This window comes from Sorex fumeus, unplaced genomic scaffold, assembly GCF_029834395.1.
Source record: "Sorex fumeus unplaced genomic scaffold, SorFum_2.1 ptg000011l, whole genome shotgun sequence".
Taxonomy (NCBI): domain Eukaryota; kingdom Metazoa; phylum Chordata; class Mammalia; order Eulipotyphla; family Soricidae; genus Sorex; species Sorex fumeus.
In genome coordinates this window covers 2,714,074-2,738,271 of record NW_026606068.1, presented here as the reverse complement: position 1 = coordinate 2,738,271, position 24,198 = coordinate 2,714,074, and the positions used below count along the sequence as shown (strand labels likewise).

General features: G+C 36.6%; 1 protein-coding gene across 11 annotated transcripts in view; it reads right to left on the bottom strand.

Moving 5' to 3' along the window:
• Nucleotides 1-24,198, bottom strand: part of LRRC7 (leucine rich repeat containing 7) — a 628,763-nt gene that overhangs the window by 143,502 nt on the left and 461,063 nt on the right. For all 11 annotated transcript variants that reach the window (XR_008792000.1, XR_008791999.1, XM_056111016.1 and 8 more), the window contains 3 exons: nt 19,510-19,584; nt 15,450-15,594; nt 4,990-5,062 (listed from right to left, as the gene is read on the bottom strand). Coding sequence is in view for 9 of the 11 variants with exons in the window: in XM_056111016.1 (XP_055966991.1) it covers nt 4,990-5,062; nt 15,450-15,594; nt 19,510-19,584 (293 nt within the window). In the remaining 2 variants the exon portion in view is untranslated. The remainder of the gene's footprint in view (nt 1-4,989; nt 5,063-15,449; nt 15,595-19,509; nt 19,585-24,198) is intronic.

Sequence of the window (24,198 nt, the reverse complement as noted above, 5' to 3'; positions counted from 1 at the left end):
TAAAAAAGTGTTGTGCAGATATGCAGAAAAATGAACCTTTATCTAATGCTGGTTGGTAGGAATATTAACTGGTTCAACCTCTTTGGAAAACAATATGGACACTTCTCAAAAAAAAAAAACCCTAAGAATTGTGCTTTATATTTCAGATATTCTGGTTCTTCGTAACTACCCCAAAGACTCAAAACTGTGTTCCTAAGAGATGTTTATTCTTGTTCATTGAAGCAATGTTCACAGTTGCCAAAAATCTGGAAACAAACCAAATGTTGAACAGATGACTTGGACAAAGAAACTGTAGTATATATACACAATGGAATACTACTTGGCTATAAGAAAAGGTGAACTTCTGTTATTTTCCATTATGTGACTGGATCTGTAGAATGTTGTGCTGAATGAAGTTAATCAGAAGGAGAGGGACAGATACAGAATGGTCTCTCATATGTGGGATATAAAGAAAACTAATATGGGAATAAAAATGACCAAAGGCAACACAACATAAAAACCATTATATAGAAATTATGTTACCAAGGATCTAGGGCTAAGGGTTAGAGTGGGGGACACTAAGACAATGGTGGACAGAAGTGAACACTCTAGTTGAGGATGTGTTGTTGAAATGTTTAATATAGAAAACCCTATTATTAGTATTATCAGTACTGTAAATTATGGTGCCTCAAACAAAATTTTTAAAAAACCACCAATAAGTTAAATAACGTATATAAATTATATTCATTGGTATCAACCATATTATAAATTAAAGGAGGAATTAAAAATTATTTGTTCATGATATGATAAAGTGAAATTTTTATACAGAAATAAGTATATTTTCAAAAACCAGTGAGAGTGATGTTTTAATTTTTGCAATTATCTTTTACTGTTTGGCTTAAAAGAAGGTAATTATTCTCATATCTGCTAATGTATTTGTCCTATTGTGATATAATATTTTTATTAGTTTTGATAAATATACAATTCCATGTAGATAAGTGGTTGAAAAATAAGGAGAATTTTAGCAGTGTTTTTGGACAGTTGTGCTTATTCTTTGGTATTACATCAAAAATCAACAAATGGTAATTAACTTAGGGGATAACTGCACTATAGAAATTGAAGCAGTACCAATAAATTTTCTCAGTTTTGATAAAAGTAACTTAAAATCAACTGGTCTTTATTCATGCTTGATTTTTATAACCCATTTATTGGTCATTTGAAAGACATTGTCTCGCTGAGTTATACAAATTTTCTAAATGTGGACACATTTCATAACACAGTTGATACGAATCACATTCATTAATATCACAGCAGCCTTACCAGAAAAAGCCTTTAAGTATTGGGAAGCTGTCAAGCTCACAGTAGCAGAGATAAATTTTCCAAATTGTAGTTTTTGCTTGTTAACTCGAATTTTATTGTCAGCACACAAATGATGTCAGTTGTTTTCAATGAAGTGAAAAGCCCATTGTTTATTTCAACGAAACAAGTTCCAGAGACCCATCTTAATAACTATAGCTTGTCAGTGTTATTTTTTTTTTAAGTAGATTTTTCTTTTGATTTTTGGCCACACCCAGCTGTGCTCAGGGATTACCCCTGACACTTATTCAGGATTACTCCTGGAAGTGTTCAGGGGACTGGACATATGTAATGCTGTGGTTTGAACTGAAGTCATATGCATGTAATTTTCCCTGTACTCTCTCCCCAGTTATTAAAAGTAGAATTTTTTTTGAAATGTGGAGTTGGATACTTTAAACACTTGCTCATTTATTTATTTGCCCGACTTTTCCTACCTGAAAAAAAAATACAAGTATATTTATGGCTATTCACGAAGTGCTATGTCAGAAAAGGTTGGGTTTCAGGTATGACTCCTGAGAACTCTCAACAAATTACAGTAGTACTTTGCACTGTCCAGAGTATAAAATTTTTAAAAGCAAGTTTAGGTTCTCATAAAAACTATACAGAAATTACAGAGGGACTGAATAGTTAGTATAGTGAGCAGGATGCTTGTCTTATGCAAGACTGATTTGGTTGGATCCCTGGGACCCTATATAATCTCATGAGACACACCAGGAGTGATCTCTGAGTACAGAGCCAGTAGTAAGCCCTGAGCACCAGTGTGTGTGACATCTCTCCAAAAAACACAACAAAGCAAAAACACCAAGAAAAACACAAAAACAAAAGAAGTTACAGAGAAAGGTATAGAGAGTTCCATATACTTTCTTAAGAAAAAAACACTCCTGCATTTAAAAAAAGTAGATTTTTGTACCATTTTTTTATTAATAATAAAAATAATGCTCAAAATGGCTTAAAAATAAGATTCTTATTTTTTTTATTTCTCTAAACCAAAAAATCAACCTTTGAGTTGAATAAATCCATTTATCTTTCATACTTACTAAAGCAAAATAATGACCATTAAAAAGGTGAAATGGCAAGAAAATCATTTAAATAACTAGTTTCCCAATCAATTTGTAAGTTTCTGCTTTTTTTAAAAATAATTTTTTGGTGTTTGAACCATATGTGGCAGTGCTCAGGGAATACATTTGGAAGGGCTTGGGAGACCAGACAGAATGCCACGGAGCAAACCCAGATCAACTGGATGTGAGGCAAACATCCTACTTTCTGTACTCTCTCTCCGGCACCACATTTTTCATATTTAAGAAGAAACTTATTTTAACCAGTTTTTGTCTTTTTGTTGACTTCTTTGCCTATTTTAAACCTCTCTTCCTGGAGTGAAGCTAGTTTAAATAAGTTTACATGAGAAATGTGAACATAAGTGCAAAATATTACTCATAGCCTTAGTGGGGATAAATGAGATTTAGTTCAGTTTCCCTGAGTATTAACCAGAGGAGGAAAGACTAGAACCTAGCAGCATCATTAAGTGAGAAGTTTCTTTTAAAAGGCATTTTTTATATGTAAAATTTAAATATAAGTATGTTTTTTTAAAATTTTTTGTTAGTGAATCACCATGGGGTACTGTCACAGACTTACAAACTTTCGTGTTTGCATTTCAGTCATATAATGATCGAGTACCCATCCCTCTACTAGAGTCCATTCTCCAGTGATCCCAATATCTGTTATCCCACCCCACCCCATCCCCCACACACCATGCCACCTCTGTGGCAGGGCATTCCCTTTTGTTCTCTCTTTCTTTTGGGTGTTGTAGTTTTCACTACAGGCATTGAGTGGCCATTGTGTTCAATCTGTAGTCTACGTTTGGCTCATATCTCCCAACCTGAACTGGTCCTCCAAATACCCTTTACTTGGTGTTCCCGTCTCTATCTGAACTACCTAAAAAGCATTATTGTTGGGAGTAGCCTCTGGATTCTCTGAGCACTGCCAGGGAGTTCTCCAGCCCTATACACAAATACAAAAATATTAAAAATAAAATATTAAAAAGGCATCAGGCTGCTAATGATAAAGTTAATTATTTTTGTAAGCCCCAAAGAAAACAAATCATTTTAGAAAATGGGAATCATTGTAAACAGAAAATTACTGCATTATATAGACATTAAAATATTAAAAGTAAGTTCAGACTTGCTCATCAAATCTGTGTTCTCACTTGAATATGTATCTTGCTTGCTTGTCTCATTGTTTTTTTGCTTGGCTATTTCCACTCTGGAAAAGCCTGTGTTCTTTCTCCAACAAGTAATTTTCTCTTTCTCTACTCCCATAGCTTTCTAAATAAGTTTCAATAAAAACTTTCTTGCTTTAAAAACAGACAAACAAAAAAACCTAAGTAATTTTAGGGGCTAGAGCTATAGTGTAGTGGATAGGAGCTTGCCTTACAGATACTGAAGTCTCTGGTTTGATCCCCAGCACCCCATATGGCCCCCCCAAGCACTGAGAAGAGTTATCCTGATTGCAAAGTTAGGAGTAGGTCTTGAGCACTGATGGTGTGATACCCAAGCTAACCCCCCACTCCACAAAAAAGGGAGAAAGGAAGGAAGGAAGGAATGAATGAAGGAAGGAAAGAAGAAAGGGAGGAAGGAAAGAAGGGAGGAAGGAAGGAATTGTATTCGGAACACCTATTGCATTTTTAGTCAGTTTTGCTTCCCATATCAATTTATTTACTTGTCGGCTTAGGGGTGTGTGAGAAAGACCATGAAAACTCCTTTGGGATATGTGACATTAGGTTGTGCAGTTTCTTACTCTGTCAATTAAACCTAATGGCTCTGTTGAAAAAAAAAAGTTTGGCGTCTCCTCCTCCAGACACAACTAGACCCAAATCTATAAAATCAAAATGTACATGACTCTTCACATGGAGTTATGGGGCAGGATCCCAGAAAGTAACCTCGCAGAGTTTTAGGATGAGTTAGCTTACTAATTTATCACAAGACAAAAGCATTTCATTTAGACATCGGCAATATACACATTAAAAAATTATAAACCAAATGTTGATGACAATATAAGATTGGAAAGAAATTGCTCTGAAATAAATGGAATATATTTTTGTCCTTAAAAGTCTCTTTCATCATGAAGTTTTTAGAAATGTTTTTAGCTAAAACAGTTCTAAAATCCATTAAATCTCTATAACTGTCAAGCATTACTTATGGTAGTGCTAACATGTATACTTTGGATCCTTATAAAAACTGGTTTGATTTCAACTAAGTAAAGAGCTCACTTAGCCCAAACATCAAATTAATAATCTTTGGAAAATTATTGGAAATAATATAAATGAAGGTCTGGAGGAGGTCATCTTGTTTGTGAGTCATTGTTCAATATCTCACACAATATTATAGAGTTAGGTGTCAATGCAATATTTAGATAAAAACTAAGATATATACATATCATAATATATAACTAAATAAAATATGGTATAGTCTATAATGGTTAAAGTATGTGGCGATTATCAATGTGATTGATAATCCAGTTGGATAGAAATATCCAGATAGACAATATACCTGCTAGTTGTTGTATAAAATGCTTGAAGTGGAAAACATTTTGTTTTTAACAACATATCCTTTGGTTTCTGGTTTTAAAGATGGACTAACATGGAAATTTGGCACTTACTTTCCGATTGTGTTGGGCAGCATCGTAAGTTGATTGTCATCTACCTTTAGAGTGGTTAGTTTTTTCAACAGCCCTAAAACGGAAGAAGACTTATTAATATTTAAAAGCAAATTTAGGACAGGAAATTCAAACGACATGAATTAGAAGGCTCACTTGTGACGAATGTCTTAACGTGAGTTGGCTGCACTCAGTAATATAAACATCCAAAATGTTATTTGAGGGTTGTCTAATTCTGACCTTCCAGTTGTCCAAAATTTACTTAATTCAGTGGGAGTTCAAGTACAGTTGAACAGACAAGTAAACAAAACAGAAGTCTCCATAGAAACCTGAGCCGATATTGTCCCCCCATCCCTTTTTTAAGTTGTGCAGAAAATGAACCAGAGAACATTTTTCAAGACATCTGTGATTTAATAACTTAAGTCATAAGTACTAATAACAAACATTTCTGTGTTAGAAATTGAAAACAAATTTGAACTAAAACCTAAAAATGAATGGAAATGGAGATATTATAAGCAATGGTCAAAATTCTAGGCTTGGAAACTGACCACATATGGCCTCATACTCTTTTTGTTACCAACTCTGCTTGACTTGGATCAACACAGCACAAAAACTTGCGATTTTTAACAAATTGAGTAAGAATTAAAGTGATAGCTATTTACCCTTTTCACTGTTCTGTTTGATGACTTACCTCATCCTAACCCTTGCTACTCACTCTTCAGGGTTTGTTACCCAAGAGACAATAAGTAATTAAAGAACAACTTCCTTGAATCAGCTAGATTCTAACTCATATACCAAACAGGGCTTAACTAGCTAATATCTAAGGGTATAAAGCATTAAAGTTAGTTTATTATGATAGCACAGCGGTAGGGCGTTCGCCTTACAAGCGGCCAACATGGCCGACCCGAGTTCGATTCCTCCGCCCCTCTCGGAGAGCCTGGCAAGCTACCGAGAGTATTCGATATGCCAGACACAGTAACAACAAAGTCTCCAATGGAGACGTTACTGGGCCCGCTCGAGCAAATCGACGATCAACGGGAGGGCATTTACCATTATTATTTGATGTTGGAAACAATGCAAAACTAGTCGGTCAATAACCAGTTTTGAAGAAAAATTGTTCTGATTTCTGTAATTTGTCTCATGATCAAATGGATTTGAAGTGCCAAGTTGGACAGATTTCTTTAATGAAGCTGTTAATGTGCTAATTAAGAGATCAATGTGACTTTCCAAAGTGTTGTTGTGTATACATGAGCACAGACTATTCTTGCATAGCCGTTGGTTGGTGACTGTGCTGCCGGAAGTATAGCAATAAATCATGCCCACCCACCTCAAGTATTTTGAGCATTTCTTAAAGGCGAAAAAGAGTAAATCACAAAGAAGTCTGAAATAAGCTGCTGCTGCACTTTAAATATAAACTATGATCAGTTGCATATTTGTCAGAAGTACTCAGTCTATTCTAAGGACAAGAAATGTTATTATTGTCAGATAACGGTTAAAAAATATCTATAATCTGGGGTATGGTGCCGCCAGTAGGTCAATCTATTCCCTCAGGGTGAGTGCATCAGCAGCCTGATGGTGCCTTCTGGCTTCTTGATACCCCAAAATTGCTGCTGTGCTTCTTGCTGGACCCCAACAACTTGGGATTAAGTTTCCCGAGAAATTAAACAGGCAAAAGTTAAGTATGTGGGAGTCGCTCCCATTAACCACCTCTGACTCAGCTATACAAGCTCATTTATTGGACTTGCTTCATAAATAAATATTGAAGGAGATCAAAATCAGGCCATTTAAGTGCACTAATGGCCATGATTCAGAGAGTCACAAATGAATCCTGGAAGAGAGCAACATGCCACAAAGATGTCTCCCCACTCTGAGATAGGCTGATTTCACCAGGGCACCTCAGAGCGGGGCAGGTGTCCCTCTGCCTGCCCTAAATGAACCCTGGCAGCTGTAAAACCTCACCACCACAATCACAGCTGACTCTCACAGGCTCATTCCAATCTCCCCATGCATGAGTGAATCCACTGGAACACTCAAGTATGTGGGACCAGTGACTGAAAACTCTAGGCTTCCCCCATCTCCCTGCCCTTCCAGTTCCCTGGCAGTCACACCCACAAACTGCCTTTAGGCACTATCTATTTACATTAACGTCCATGATTCAGAGACTCATGGATGAATCTCAGAAGAGAGCAGCACTCCACAGAGATGCCTCTGGACCACAGATATTTTAAAATTTTAGAATTCCAGGAATGTGCAGCAGCTTTTGCAGTTGTGCGACATCTCATACTATTCATAACAAGCAACACAAAATAAGTTATTTAGCATCTTCCTACAGGGCAGGCTTGGGTGGTGATGGGAAAATTCGAAATAATGGTGGTGGGAAAGTGTAATGGTGGTGGATTGGTGTTGAAATATTGAATGCAAACAATTACTGTGACCAACTTTATGAAAATAAAATTAAAAATTAAAAAAATACCTACAATCTGTGGATCTTAATATTTCAGTTCATGACCCCCCGGGGCAGAGGACAGTACTCAATGGACCAGTTACTTTCTGAAATCTGAACCCCCACTTCTGTATTCATTTCTATGCTAAGGGGGAATGTATCATTCAACTTCTCTAGAGTGCTTAAAAATATCCACATTGGCAAAACTAAAGAACTTCTTGTTCACATATGGGGAAAAGAAACAAGGAACCTGAATTCCAGATACGTTTTTAAAGATCAAATACCACTGATTGGTAGCAATCCTCGCCCCAAATGCCCACCTCTATCCCCGCTCCCCATCAATTCCATCAGCAAAATTAGAGGATGGATGAGAGTCACAAAATGTTTTGGCCTGGATGACTGCTGAGTACATACTAAGAAGTCAGGTTACAAAGCACTCTGGAAAGAATCATGTTCCCCAGATTTGTAAGACTGGTGAGAAAAACCTGAGGCAAGTTAGGGATGAAGGCTAGAGGGTGAGTTAACATCTTTCATTGAAACCCCAGATTCTGACTTTCATAATTGACAGAAGCACTATAGCTTTAACTTAGAAGGAAGCAAGTTAAAAAAAAGATCATCAATTTTGCTTGAGCGGGCCCAGTAACGTCTCCATTGGAGACTTTGTTGTTACTGTGTCTGGCATATCGAATACTCTCGGTAGCTTGCCGGGCTCTCCGAGAGGGGCGGAGGAATCGAACTCGGGTCGGCCATGTTGGCCGCTTGTAAGGCGAATGCTTTACACGCTGTGCTATCGATATTAGCCCTTAATTAATTGGAGTATTGTATGCAAGTATTTTATTCCATTCAGTAGGGTATCTTTATATTTCAACTTGATTTTCTTTTTCATGCAACTCCTTTTCAATTTGATTTAGGTCATTTGTTTATATTTATTTTTATATTTACCTCTGGAATCAAACAATTGAAGATACCTCTGAGACCCAAATCCTGGAGAGATTTCCTACGATATGCCAAACACAGTAACAACTGTCACAATGGAGATGTTACTGGGCCTGCTGGAGCAAATCGATGAACCACGGGAGGACAGTGACAGTGACAGTGATGTTATGTGGACAGTGACAGTGACAGTGATGTTATCTTGAGGTCTCTGATCCACTTTGAGTTAGATTAAGTAAGTGTTGTGAGATACAGTTCCAATTTCATTCTTTTTTTCTTAACCTGTGACTATCCAGTTTTCTCAGCACTATTTGTTTGAGGAGACTTTCATTATTTATAATATAGTTTAAAGTCAGGGAATGCAATACCTTTCCATATTCTTTTTTTTCCCTCAGGGTCATTTTGGATATTCAGGGTGTTTTACAAAAATTTTAGTAAAGTCATTCCAAGTTATTGGAGAGTGTCAGAATTTTAATGGGGATTGCACTGTATCTGTATAGTACTTTAGTTAAGATGATTATTATTATAATGTTCATTCTTCCAATCCATGAGCTTACAATACTTTTCTAATTTCTGATGACTCTTTTATTTCTTTCAATGGTGACTTACAATTTTATGCTGTAAAAGTTTTTCAAATACTTTGTTAACTTTATTTGTAGGTATTTGATGTTTTAGAAACTGCTGTGAATGAGATTTTTATTTTAAATTTCTTTTTTGTTTATTATTTGCATATAGAAATGCAACAGATTCTTGTAGCTTAATGATTTTTTTTGGAGCTTAATGTTTTCTATATTTGTTTATTGTTTCTAAGAGTTTTTTTATTTTAATTTAGGGTTTTCTGAGTAAATTATCATGTCACCTGTAAAATAGTGATTGTTTAACTTCTTTTCCATTTAAGTGCTTTTGATTTATTTTTTACCTGATTATTTTGGTGAGAACTTTCAAAACTATGTTCATTGAAAGTGTATGTCCTTGCTATGTGTCTGATTTCAGAGAAAGGGCTTTCAGTGTTTCACTGCTGAGTATGGCTTGTGTTTGCTGCAAAACATACAAAAACAGCCATTACTGTTTTGAGGCATGTTCCTTCTATAACAATTTTCTTGAGTTTTGTTTGGTTTTATTCTTGGATCGCACACAGTGGTGCTCAGACCTTTCTTTTGACTCTGTGTGCTCAGGATCACTCCTCATGTCACTCAAGGTATCACATTTGGTGCTGGAAATTGAACCTGGATGGATCAGATGCAAGGCAACTTTTTCCTGTGCTGTATTATCTCTCTGGTCCTTGTTGAGTTTTTTTTTTTTCAATCATGAATAGTTGTAGAATCTTGTCTAGTTCATTCTCTGTATTTGTTGAAGACATATGGTTTTTGTCTTTCCTTTTGCTGACATGGAAAATTACATTAATTGATGTGCATGTATTGAAACATCCTTGCATCCCAGGAGTGACTCCCACTTGACCATGCCATATGATCTTTTCGACATATTGTTGGACTCAGTTCACTGACATTTTGTTGCAGTTCCATGTTCATCAAGGAGAGCATTCTGTAATTTTAGATTTTAGTTATATCTCTGCTTTTGTTATTAGGGTAATGTTGGCTTAATAGAGGCTGTAGGAAGGATTTCCATTTCGTGAGTAGTTTGGAACAGTTTAAGGAATATGGCACTAAGCCATCTTTGATGTTTTGATAGAACTCAGTAGTGAGCCTATCTGGACCAAGGCTTTGATCTTGGGGAGATTTCAAGACACTGTTTCCTTTCTCATAATTGTTCAGCTCAGGTTTTTTACTACCTCCTGATTCAATCTTGGCAGATTGTATGATTCTAAAAATGATAATGCTTCCGAGCATGGACCATTGGTCTGGCCCTTGTTTCTACTGTCCTTAGGTGTTAGTCTCATACTATGTGTTTTTTTTTTATATATCCCACAAATGAGTGCAGTAATTTTATGTCTGTCCCTCTCCTTCTAACTTATTTCACTCAGCATGATACTCTCCATGTTCATCCATTTATCAGTGAATTCATGGCTTCATTTTTCCCCCAATAGCAGTATAGTTTTCCATTGTGTAAAGGTAAAAAGGTAAAGGCCCTCCCGTTGATCGTCGATTTGCTCGAGCGGGCCCAGTAACGTCTCCATTGGAGACTTTGTTGTTACTGTGTCTGGCATATCGAATACTCTCGGTAGCTTGCCGGGCTCTCCGAGAGGGGCGGAGGAATCGAACTCGGGTCGGCCATGTTGGCCGCTTGTAAGGCGAACGCCCTACCCGCTGTGCTATCGCTCCAGCCCATTCCATTGTGTAGATGTACTATAGTTTCTTTAACCAATTGTCTGTTTTTGGGCACTTGAGTTTTTTCCAGATTCTGGCTATTGTGAACAGTGATGGTTGGAAGGGATCGCTCTGGACGTGTGCTGAAAGTGGGTAAAGGACCAAACATGATGGCATCTCAGTATCTGTATTGCAAACCATAATGTTCCAAAGTAGAGAGAAAGAGAGAGAGAAGAAAATTGCCTATCATAGAGCAGGCTGGGGGTGGTGATGGGAGGTGGCAGGAGGGATGCGGGGTATAGGGGTGATGAGAAATGTACACTGGTGGAGGGATGGTATTGGAACATTGTATGACTGAAGTCTTATCACCAAAGCTTTGTAACTGTATCTCATGGTGATTGAAAAAAAAAATGATCCATTTATTTTTCAGGTTCTCCAGTTTAATAGCCTAGAGTTGTTCATAGTAACCTCTTTAGATCTTTTGTTACTTCTGGGGTGCCTGTTGTGTTTTCTCCATTTATGCTCTGATTTGATTTAGTTGGGCTTTCTTTCTTTCTTTTTGAGTCTAGCTATTTGTCAATCTTGTTTATTCTTTCAAGAAATGCTGCTTATTTCATTAGTGCCTTATATTAGCACTGTTAGCACTGTCCTCCCGTTGTTCATGGATTTGCTCGAGCAGGCACCAGTAATGTCTCCATTGTGAGACTTGTTGTTACTGTGTTTGGCATATCAAATATGCCACGGGGAACTTGCTGGGCTCTGCTGTGTGAGCGGGATACTCTTGGTAGCTTGCCAGGCTCTCCCAGAGGGATAGAGGAATTGAACCCGGATCGGCTGCATGCAAGGCAAACGCCCTACCTGCTGTGTTATTGCTTCAGCTAGTCTTATATTATTTTCTTCATTTCTATGTCACTTATTTCTGATCTAATTTTCATAATTTCCTTCCCCTACACTTACTTTAGGGTTTATTTGTTGTTTGTTTATCTGGTTTCTGAAGTTTTGAGGTTAGGTCACTGATTAGAACTTTTTCTTCTTTTCTGTATTGATGAACCTGGATTACTAAGAACTTTGCCTTTAATACTGCTTTAGCTGTGTCCTAGAGGCTCTTAGAGTTGTATTTCATTATCATTTATTTCTAAGATACTTTTTATTTCTTCTTTGATTTCCTCTTGTATCCAATTTTTATTTAGAGTATGTCAGTCATTCAATCATTCAGTCTCCAAAACGGAAGTTTTTTTTTTACAGTAAAATTTGTTTTTTAATTTTAGCTCTAGCTTTCTTTCTTTCTTTCTTTTTAAATTTTTGTTAGTGAAATACCATGAGGTACAGTTGTAGACTTACAAATTTTTGTGCTTGGGTTTCAGTTATACAATGATCGAATACCCATCCCTCCACTTTTATTTTTTGCCACACTTGACTATGCTCAGGGCTTACTGGCTCTATGCTAGGGGATTACTCCTGATGGGTTCAGGGGACATATGGGATGCCAGGGGTTGAACACAGGTTGGCCATGCGCAAGTCAAATGCCCTACTGCTGTACTATCACTCTGGTCCATATTTACTCCCACTTTCTTTTATGATTAATTTCTGCATATATGTAACTGTGGTCTCAAAAGATACTTGATATGCTTTTTGTTTTCATGACTGTGGATATTTGAATTGTGTCCCAATAGGTGATCTATCCTGGAGAAATATTCCTTGTGTATTGGAGAAAAATGTGTATTTGTTTTTGGGGGACCGAAAGATCCTTTATATGTCTATTATTTCCAGTTCTTATATGGATCTTCCTTCTTTACTGGTGTTCACTATGATCTGTTCAATTATGAAAATGGACTGTTTAAGTTTTCCACTCATTGGTGCATATGTTGATGAGATTTAAGCCCTCTTGAATTATCAATCCCTTAAATGGTATGTAATGTTTGTTCCTATATTTTTATTATTTTCTTTAAAACTATTTGGTCTGATACAAGAAGGGGCATTTATGCTTTTTATTGTTGTTTAGTCTGTCATTAGACTGTGTGATGGTCCTCCACCTTGAGTATGTTCATCAGGAGAGTTTAAGTATACTCCTCGTTAAAAACAGAATGCTGTATTTTGTTTCCTGATCTATCAAGTCACTCTGTGACATTTTGTGGCACTTCATTCCATTGACATTTACAGAAATGGCTGATAGGAAGGAGTTTATTGTCAAGTGTCTATGAAGAGTTTGGTTGCTTATGCTGTATGATATCTGCCTCTTTTAATGAAGCCATTATGTATCCTTGCCAAAGCTGGTTTTAAGATTATCAGTGCTCTCAGCTATTGTTTGTCTGAGAATACATTTATCCCTCCTTCAGCTCTAGGTAAAGGATTCTTGGTTGGAGAGTTCTTTTTATTCAATACTTTGCATATGACATTTCATTCTCTTCTTGCTTGTAGAGTTTCATTAGAGAAAACTGTGAATCTTGTGCTTTTCTCCTTGGATGTAAGGTCTTGCTTCTCTCTTGCTTCCTTAAGGAGGAATAAACTTGTCTTTTTGTTGTTGTGGATTTGCTTGTTTTCTGGGTCACACCCAGCGGTTACTCATGGCTCTGCACTTGGAATCACTCCTGACTGGTGTGGAGAAACAGAAGACACTGGGGATTAAACCTGAGTCAGCTTGTGGAAGGCAAGTGCCCTACCTGCTCCCATCCTGTCACTTTTTGGTTCTTGGAAATTCAATTACAGTGTATCTTGGTGTTATTCTGTTTTGGTTTGCTTTGACTGTCACTCTTTGGACTTCTTGGGTCAGTGTGCCAATCTTCCTCTCACCTATTATTCTTTTCTTCCTTTATTTTCTCCTTCTAGGATTCCTATGGTCATACGGTTGTCCTTATTAGATGTATTGCCAAAAATACATCTTAATTTTGTTAATTTTTTGCTCTTTTCCTTTTTTATTTCCTCTTATTTCCTGGTGTAGTTGTGAAACATATCTTCACTGTTAATAGTTCACTGATTTGATTTTTAGCTCCTTTAATTCTGAATGTGTTCTTTCATTTTTTTTAATCAAGCCCTCCACAAGTTTATTGATTCTCTGCTCAAGTATCATTTTTAGATCATGAGGCATTTATAGTATTGTTATAAAGTAGTATAAAGTAGTCTTCAGTCAGATTAGCAAGATCTGATGTAACAGGGCAATCTTCTGAGACTTTTTCACCCTCCGTTGATATGACTTAGTTCCTTAGCTTCTTCATTGTTTCTGATGCTCAGTTGTCTAAGGGATGGAACACTGGCCACTCTCTACCATTGACAGTGTTGTAGTATTGTAAAGCACAATACTAAAATTAAAAAAAAATACTCTCATCCATTGCAGACAAATCAATTGGTTATTGCCAATTGATCCCAAGTTTCTGGAGTTTAGAACCAGGTTGTACTTATATTAGCAACATGGTGTCTCATCTCATGGGGTATTGCAGATCCTTTCAAATCAGCTTGAGACTTGCCATGGTTTCACACTAAGTGTAAATATTTGTTTTCTCTTCTCTCCTGTGTTTTGCGTACTAGTTGTAGGTTTTTACAATCTTCTTTGACACAGAAGATGGCCCTTACTCCATCCCCTATAAGCTCAAATTCTCCTGTTTTACTGAAGGAATGGAACCTGGTGCTATTGCTGTATGATCTATAGCCTCTCTGCCTAGGGTCATCATTATACTGTTTCCATTGTATTTCAAGCTCAAGAAGGTGTTCATTCTTCATAATCATAGCTATATTGACTTATATTAAAGGAACGCTTAGCATATACCAATGATGGTTCTTGATATTGGGAAAGAGGTAATATGGTATTTGTAATTTGAATTTCCAATAAATATTTAAAGGGAATATGTAGTTATGGTTGATTAGAAAGAAATAGAAGGTGTCAATATTGACCAGATGGCTTCTATATCATCTCAAAGGAGGCTCTTTTTAGACCATGATAAGTTATTACCTTAAATTATATGACAAAGTATTTTCTATATGTATTTGATTACAAGCTTCATTTACCATAATTGATAAAAATACAGATCAGAGAGCCTATTATAACCTTATTGAATCTGAAATTTTATAGTAAATCCTTGGAAATATAGAAGAGCTCAACAAAATTTTTGGATAAGTCTTATGATGGAGCAATTTGGAGAAATACTGTAATAAAACAATATATAAATAAAAAAGTCATTTAGGAATAAAGAAAAGCCAGCTGTTTTGTTAAAAACTAGTTTTCTCCATGAGTTTGAAGTAATGGTGAAATGAAAGCAATATATATTAACATAGGGAAAATGGTCTTGTTTTCTCATTTTTCTTCAATAAGGTAACCTATATTGTGGCTTAATTTTTATCACTTATCACTTAATCACTTAATCCCCGTTATTCATCGATTTATTCGAGCGGGTGCCAGTAACGTCTCCATTCATCCCGGTTGCGTGCTAGCGTAGCCCAATGGTATCTGTTCGTTTTAGGAATTTTTATAGGCATCAAAATGTTTCAGAGCACATAATATTTAATTAAAATACTGTGAAAGCATACATATATATCCTAAAATAGTTTTATAATTATCCACCTAGCTAACTCATAGCACAGCAGTGTATTTCTGATAAAAGTTTACTTTAAAGATCATTTTAGTAGGAGAGTCTTTCGAGCTTGACGATTAATAGTTCTCATTTCATTTTAAGTTAATTAAAAAGATTATTTTGTGATTTGAGTATTGAATTTGTTGATTCCTTTAAATCAAGACATTAGTATGTTTCCTACACTTTCAAAACTGCATTACCAAAAAATAAAATGACACATAAGAGGATATAAACATTTATGACAAAATCCCATTGTCTCACCTATAGAGTCAGGCAACTGTTGCAACATATTGGATGACAGTAAGAGGTCCTCTAGGCCTTCACATCCGGAAATGTCCATGTCAACCGTTTCTATCCTGTTTTTCGACATATCCAGGTATACCAGCATCTTTAACTTCCCTATAGACTTGATGACATTGCATAAACTCAGGGTTAGATGAGAAACTTTCACAAGATATTGTAAAGTTGGGAAAAAAAACACTGTAAATTAATTTTGAAAGCAGTGACAGTAATTACAGTATCAACGAGATGTAGAGAACTGATAACCTGGCACACGGCTATTGGTAATGTACAAGCAGTCACTTTGGGAAAACGTTTGTCAGTTCCTTAAAACATTTAACAGAGAGTTGCCATATTGTTCAGAAATCCCTATGCATATGTGAAGAAGGAAATATATCCATAATGCTTATGGATTATCAAAAACATTTATAGCAGAAATATTAGAAAGATCAAAAGAAGGGTGAAGGAACAACCCAATGTTTGTTAACTGATGAATGGACAAACGAAAAAGAATAGAATGAATATATTCATTTTTAGAATACTATTTGACAGTAAAAAAGAAACACTGGTTACAAAAATGAAGCATTAAAAAATTAAGTGTTAAATGAAAGGAATATCATCACAAAAGTCCAAACATTATATTATTCTAATTATATAAAATGTCCAGAAGAAACAAGTCTATGGAGACAGAGAGTAGATTATGGTCATTAATTTGGGGTGAGCTAAGTCACTGCCAAGGGCTTCAGTACTTTTGGGGCTAATGAAATTGTTCTAAAGCTATGCTGTGGTTGTCTATCATTTGGGTATTTTTAAAATGCATAAATTATGAATATTAAATGGTGAATTTTATGTCATATGGATTGTGTCTTGCCATAACAGTTTAAGGAAAAGCAGGGATGGATCTCTAAATTGTCACAATGAATTAAATAAATAGCCACCAAAACAATGTATGGTGATATGCTGACTCTTTTAAATGCACAGGAGAGATTTTAAATTGTAAATTGGACTTTTTCCTACTGAGCAGTGTCAATACCTCGTTTATATACCAATCCTTTTTGGAGAATCAACAATGTCCCGAGTCTTGTATTGTAAATTGAAGAACAGTCATGAATAAGTCAGCTAAGCGTGGGAAGAGACCTGTCATTACTCAAAGTAAGTATCCTTAAAGGGCTCAGAGAGTGAAGCAAGTGTCAAGTAAACAGGCTGCTAGAATACTCTCTGATGTGGGTAATCAAAACAGCAGGGAGAGAACACTGCACTAGCACAGGGCGACAAGCTGCCAGAAAGACACTTCTTGCGGGAAAATGAAGTGCCTGTCCCAGTCCTTGTCCCTGTCCTTCATCCTGAAGGAAAGACAGCATGTGCATTCACAGACAAGTGTGAAATGCAGTGTAGGTCTGAAGAAGAACTTCAAAGCTACTGGAAGCAGTGAAGTCAAGAAGGAGTCATTTCTAAAAGACTTTTTGTGTGAGGAAGAGACTACTGCATCCTCCAGGTGATGAATGCTATTTAAGACTTTATGATTTGAAGAACTGCTGAACATGCTTACAAAAAAGTGTTCATATAGGAAGCAGTGTGATGATTACTCTATTTGGGCAGGAGCAATTAAGACATTCCATAGGAAATATATTATTTTGGCTGTGTTTTGGGACAGGGATTGGGGTTTGGGATGGAAACATCCTGAATTTGGTGATGGGAAAGTGTAATGATGTTTGAATATTGGTGTTTGAATATTGAGTGTAATCAAACATTGTGAACTAACTTATAAAATTAAAAAAATTAAAAAAAAAGTAAAGTAGAGTTCATGCCCAATTCAATCAGCTTAATCAATGGCTGAATAAATAGCAGTGCTCCTACATTATTAAAAAAAAGACTTGTATGTAGGAATGACAGCATCACATTTGGCTTTGAAAAGATTACATGTTGGGGAGAGTGCGCTATTTCCCTACAAGGATATGTTTAGCTGAGAAGAGAAGAGGGATCTGGATTACTACCTGATATCTGAGGACAGGGGACAGAGCAAGTGATACTTTGGGTAAAGAGTGAACTGTGGATTGCGTATCTGGGACCTTGGCCATAGGAGGAAGAGCAAAATCGAAACCTTCATCTTTTTTTTCTTCCTTGAGGGCACATCTTGCAGAGGGAAAAAGGAGAGAGAGACAGAATGATTTCTCTTTTATGTGGGATATAAATAAATATAGTAAGGGATTTACAAATGTCAAAGGCAAAGGAATCTGAACAATGGGCTACAGAACTGAGCTGGGTAGCTGGGAGGTCCCCTTGGGTCATTGGTGGGGAAGAGTGGGCACGCTGGTTGTTTGTGTGGGGTTGGAATATTGTAAAAATAAAACTTTATCGTTATTGCACATTTGTAAATCATGGTACCTTAGTAAAAATTGAAAAATGTGAATAATTTATTAAAGGAGATTGATTTTCATGGTTGAGCTTCGGGGATGAAAAAAGTGTGAAAAGCAAAATGAATTTAATTCTAATTTGGATCTTCTGTTGGTTCTATAGAACTAGAATTCTATAGCATCATAGAGAACAACAATCTTTGGAATTTGTTTGAATCACAGTTCACCATGGATGGGCTGCATGACCTTGGACAGGTTACTCTGTTTCGTTTCCTCATCTGTGACATGAAAATGGTAATAAATTACTTTATATTGTGATGGAGATTTAAGAAGTTAATATTTAGATAGTGGGTGGTCTACAATAAATGCTATATGTGTGCTTTTGAGTAAATTAGTCTGTTGAAGAAGCAGATGCAAACATTACCAACTAGTTATGCAGTCTGATTCCTCAATTTCTGAGTATCTTCAATTTCAATATCTTACCTGTGTGAATATACTGAATATGATGTAAATCAGTCATTATCATGGGTATTAGCATCCACATGTCTCTCTCCTGCTAGAGATTAGCTCCTCAAACAAGTCAAGCTTATTGAATATATTATCATCATAATGCTGACTTTAGTATGATTCCTAGTTCAAAGATGTGTATTTGTGAAAAGTTTTTGAGTAAATCAATAAATAGAAAATGTGCCTGTTTTTTTCTGTTTTGAGTCTGTAGTAAATGCAGATTTTTTTCTTTTGATAAGGGAAGAAAGTATTTTTTCCATAACCTTTTGTCAGAGATCTCTGTGCAAGTCTCAAAGTTTGTTCAAAGGAGAATAAAGTTGTTTTTGTGACTTTTGCAATCATTTCAAAGAAGTTAATCTTGTCAATTCATAATAGTCATCAACTTTGGGAGCAGAGCAAAATCAAAGTGGCTGAAGAATTGTTACACATCACATCCAGCTGCCCTGAATCAATGCAAAGAATCTGGAGTCACTCATCATATGTGGGGACCTTGTGTGTGTGTTTGTGTTTCAGTGTTTCTCTGTGTGTGTGTGTGTACACATGTTTATTTTTGTGCATGTTATAGAGGCAGTAGCTGACAGAAAATTATTTTTCACAGGATTGGAAAAGAGGCATAAACACAGTCAATGAGTTTAGCGGTAACTATTTGTGACATTACTAGATTGTCTACAAGTCAAGGGAAAATTTGAATCCAGTTTAATTTCTGTTTTTAACGGATATGATCCCTGTCCTCTTCAAAATTTCAAATGAGTTCTATTATAAATCCCATGAACTGAGAGATATTTTCATTTTTAGAAGAGATTTAACAATAGCAGCATAAATCTATTCAGTTACTGATATGGATAAGCTTGATTTTTATAAAATAAAGCCTTGGTATTATATACAATACTTAAAAATATGAAAGCCTCAGTTTAAAAAAATAGTAAATGTGGAATAAAATTTAAAAGCATTCCCAAGAGAACAAGAAACGTTTTTTCTTACATCTTCTTTCCTATCACACTCACTAATATATGAAATGCTTAAAAGCAAACTCAAAAATATTCAGTGACCAAACACAGCTGGCACATTGCTGTTTTACTTTGAAATGCCTTTGGAAATTAGATATAACATCATTTAGAATCAATTAAAATGGACATACAACAGTGATGCCAAACAACATGGTATAATAAAAACTTACATACCCCAGGTAACACTTGCAATGCATTATTGTCCATCCACAACTCCCTCAAATTTTGTATTTGATCCAGAACTTCAGGCTGGGAGAGAGATAGGGGGAAAGGAGAAAGAAGAAAACCAAATTATTTTTTTCTTATCTAAAAGATAAGATCTTGAACTTTGAGAATCTAACAGGAAAGTTCTAAGAAATTTCATATTGAACAGATGCCCAGTAAAATTAGTGGTTCTGGAAATTGTTATCTTGCAACTGATCTGGAAACAATCAGAGCAACAATAATAAAAATTACAACATATTACTTTTTCATAACACACTCTAGTGTTACGGGAAATACAGTATCATTTTGGTAACCCTTGTAATACTTATTACAGTTAAGGCTGGAGCGACAGCATAGCGGGTAGGGAGTTTGCCTTGCACACGGGTAGGGCGATTACCTGCCAGTTGAACCCGGGTTTGATTCCTCCGTCCCTCTCAGAGAGCCTGGCAAGCTATTGAGAGTATCTCGCCTGCACAGCAGAGCCTGACAAGCTACCCATGGTGTATTCGAAAAGCCAAAAACAGTAACAACAAGTCTCAAAATGGAGATGTTACTGATGCCCACTCAAGCAAATTGATGAACAATGGAATGACAGTGCTACAGTGCTATTACAGTTAAATTAATCGATACATATCTGTCCCGGTCGCTAGAGTATAAATTTTTGAAGGACAAAGCAAAGCTTGTTTAGTCACTATCGACAGATACCCATTGCTGCATTGGTGCTTAGCAGTTGGTTATTATTATTATTTTTTATTCTGTGGCTATTTTCTCTCTTTGTATACTCCCAAAAAGAGCTGAAATGCAGGGATAACTACCCTGAAGCCCAGAAATAGTGAAAAGGAAAAATCCTCAAGGGACCGAGTTGCAGGTGGCCTTAGAGTATTTGCATACGAGGCAAGTCCCAATCCACTGCACTATCAGTACAGCCCCAACTACTACGTTTCTTTACATTCCACACATGAGAATGATCATTCTTTTAAAATTTTTTAGTGAGGTATGTTTTATTTATATATATATATATATATATATATATAAATTTATTTTTTATCAAATCACCATGAGATAGAGCATTACAAAGCTGTTCATGATTGGATTTCAGTCATGCAATGTCCCAACACCCATACCTTCACCAGTGTAATTTCCCAGCACCAAGGTCCCCAGTTTCCTTCCCACCTCCCCCAAACCACCCGTCACCCCAACCTGCCTCTATGTCAGACACCTCTCCTCTCTCATTTTAGGCATTATGGTTTGCAATATAGATGCTGAAAGATTATCATATACTATCAACACTCAGTTCTTGTCCAGACTGATCATTTCCAACAAATGTTGTCATAGTAGACCCTGGTCTAAGAAAGATCATTCTGAATCTGTCCCTCTCCTTCTGACTTACTTCACTCACCTGAAGTCACTCTGACTTCATCCATGTCTGGCAGTTTGCATAATTTTATTTTTTTTCTAGCTGAGTAGTATTGCATTGTGTATATATACCACAGTTTATCCAATAGTCCTCCCATTGTTCATCGATTTGCTCTAGCGGGCCCAGTAACATCTCCATTTTGAGACTTGTTACTGTGTTTGGCATATCGAATACGTCACGGGGATCTTGCCAGTCTCAGCCATGCGGGCAAGATACTCTTGATAATTTGCCGGGCTCTCTGAGTGGGGCGGAGGAATTGAACTCGGCTCACCAGGCTGACTGTGCGCAAGGCAAATGCCTTACCACGGTCTGAAAATAACTCAGGTTATTTTCAGATTTTTGGCTATTATGACTAGTGCTGCAATGAACATAGAGGCACAAATGTCTTTTTGAAGTAATATTTTTGGCTTTGAGGTAGAGGCCTAGAAGTGAAATTGTTGGCTCATATGGAAGCTCAATTTTAGTTATTTTGAAAAGTGTCTATATCATTTTTCAAAGAGGCTGAAGTAGTCAACATTCTATCAGTGGATAAGGCTTGCTTTCTTCACACATCTACACCAGCACCGCCTGCTTTTGTTCTTTTTTTTTTTTATGTGTAGCAATCTCATTGGTTGGCTCATTATTGTTTTTAATTTCCTGATTATAAGTTATGTAGGTTTTTTTTTCAGTATCTATTGCCCGTCTATATGTATTCTTTGAGGAAGAATCTGTTCATCTCTTCTCCCTATTTTTTTTTTTTGAGGAGGTCCTTTGCTTTTTTTGCTAACTTTTACAAGAGCTTTAAATATTTATAGGATATTAATACTTTGTCAGATGAGTGATAGACAAATATTTTTCTCCCAGTTTGTGGAGAAGTTTCTTAATTTGATGTAGGCCCATTTATTTATCTTTGTTTTCATGTTTAGACAATAGCAATGAATCATGAAGATACTTTTAGATTCAGTGTCATAAAGAGTTCTACCCGTGACTTTTTCAATATAATGCATGGATTGCACTGTAGCACTGTCCTCCTGTTGTTCATCGATTTGCTCAAGCAGGCACCAGTAACATCTCCATTGTGAGACTTGTTGTTACTGTTTTTGGCATATCAAATACCTCACGGGTAGCTTCCCAGGCTTTGCAGTGTGGGAGGGATACTCTTGGTAGCTTGCTGGGCTCTCGGAGAGGGAATGTATGAATTAAGGTCTGATATTAAGGTCTTTAATTCATTTTGAATTGAATTTTGTGCATAGTGTGAGATTGATGTCCTAATTCATTTTTCACTTGTGACTGATCAGCCTTCCCAACACCATTTGTTGAAGAATCTTTTTTGCTGCATTTCATATTCTTTTCTCCTTTGTCAAAGTTAAGCTGTCCATATACCTGAGGAACTCTCTCTGGTTTCTCAACTCTATTTATAGGTCTGAGAATGAGAGTCTGTATCAGCAATTTTTAATAAGATATGACTTTAGCAGAGGGGAGTTTTATATATTTATATGTACATATATTTCATTTTACAAAATTAAGTCATGTACCATATATAGCATTTCTTTTAAAAATATAACAATATGAAATTTTCTAATTATGTAAATTTATTATTAACACACATGTGCTTTACTCTTTCCTGGTTGGAAAAGGAGAGAAAAAATAGGAAAATTATTAGAGCTAGTAATAAAAGAGATAATATAGAACACAGAGAAAAAATTGCATGCAGATGGTACTGGAACAAAGGCAGAGCTGTAGATCAATGGAACAGGGTTGAATATACTGACACCTCCCCCCAAGCATCCGAGCATCTAATCTTCGATAAGGGGCCAAGAAAAGTGAAGTGGAGCAGGGAAAGCCTCTTTAACAAATTATGCTGGCAAAACTGGACCGCTACATGCAAAAAAGTGGGCTCAGATCTCTGCCTAACTCCATGTACAAAAGTAAGATCAAAGTGGATTAAAGACCTCAACATCAGACCTGAATTCATAAGGTACACTGAGGAAAAAGTTGGCAAAACCCTCCATGACGTAGAAGCTAATGGTATCTTCAAGGTGTCACACTGCTGGCCAAGCAAGTGAAATCAGAGATAGAAAAATGGGACTATCTTAAACTAAGAAGCTTCTGCACCTCAAAAGAAACAGTGACCAAAATACAAAGACATTCTACAGAATGGGAAAGGATATTCGCCAAATATACATCCGACAAGGGGTTGATATCAAGGATATACAAAGTACTGGTTGAACTCCACAAGAAGAAAACATCCAACCCCATCAAAAAATGGGGAGATGAAACGAATAGAAACTTTCACAAAGAAGAAATCCGAATGGCTAAAAGGCACATGAGAAAACGCTCCACATCATTAATCATCAGGGAGATGCAGATCAAAACCACAATGAGATATCATTTCACACCCCAGAGACTGGCTCATATCCACAAGAACAAAAGCAACCGGTGCTGGCGTGGATGTGTCAAGAAAGAGACACTCCTTCACTGTTGGTGGGAATGCCGACTGGTTCAGCCCTTTTGGAAAACAGTATGGACGTTTCTCAAAAAATTAGAAATTGAGCTCCCAGCAATAGCACTCCTGGGAATATATCCCAGAGAGACAAAAATGTATAGTCTAAGTGACATCTGCACTTGTTTGTTCATTGCAGCACTCTTTACAATAGCCAGAATCTGGAAAAAACCTGAGTGCCCAAGAACAGATGACTGGTTAAAGAAACTTTGGTACATCTACACAATGGAGTACTATGTAGCTGTTAGAAAAGATGAAGTCATGAAATTTACATACAAGTGGTACTACATGGAAAGTATCATGTTAAGCAAAATCACTCAGAAAGAAAGGGATAGACATAGAAAGATTGCATTTATCTGGGGAACATAAAGTAACAAAATAGGAGACTAACACCCAAGAATGGCCGAGATTTGTACCAGGAATTTTACTCCCTGGCTTGGAGGCCAACCACACATGCTAGGGGAAAAGGGAGCTCAGATAAAGAAGGGAACACCAAATAAAGGTGCTGGGAGGATCCTCCCAGGATGGGAGAAGCATGCTGAAAGTCGACTATAGACCAAACATGATTGCCACCCATTGCCTCTTTTGCAAACCACAACACCCAATAAGAGAGAGAGAACAAAAGGGAATGCCCTGCCACAGAGGCAGGGTGGAATGGGGGGGATGGCAGGTGGGAGGGATACTGGGATCTGTGGTGGTGGGAAATGGGCACTGGTGGAGGGATGGGTATTTGATCATTGTATAATTGAAACCCAAGCAC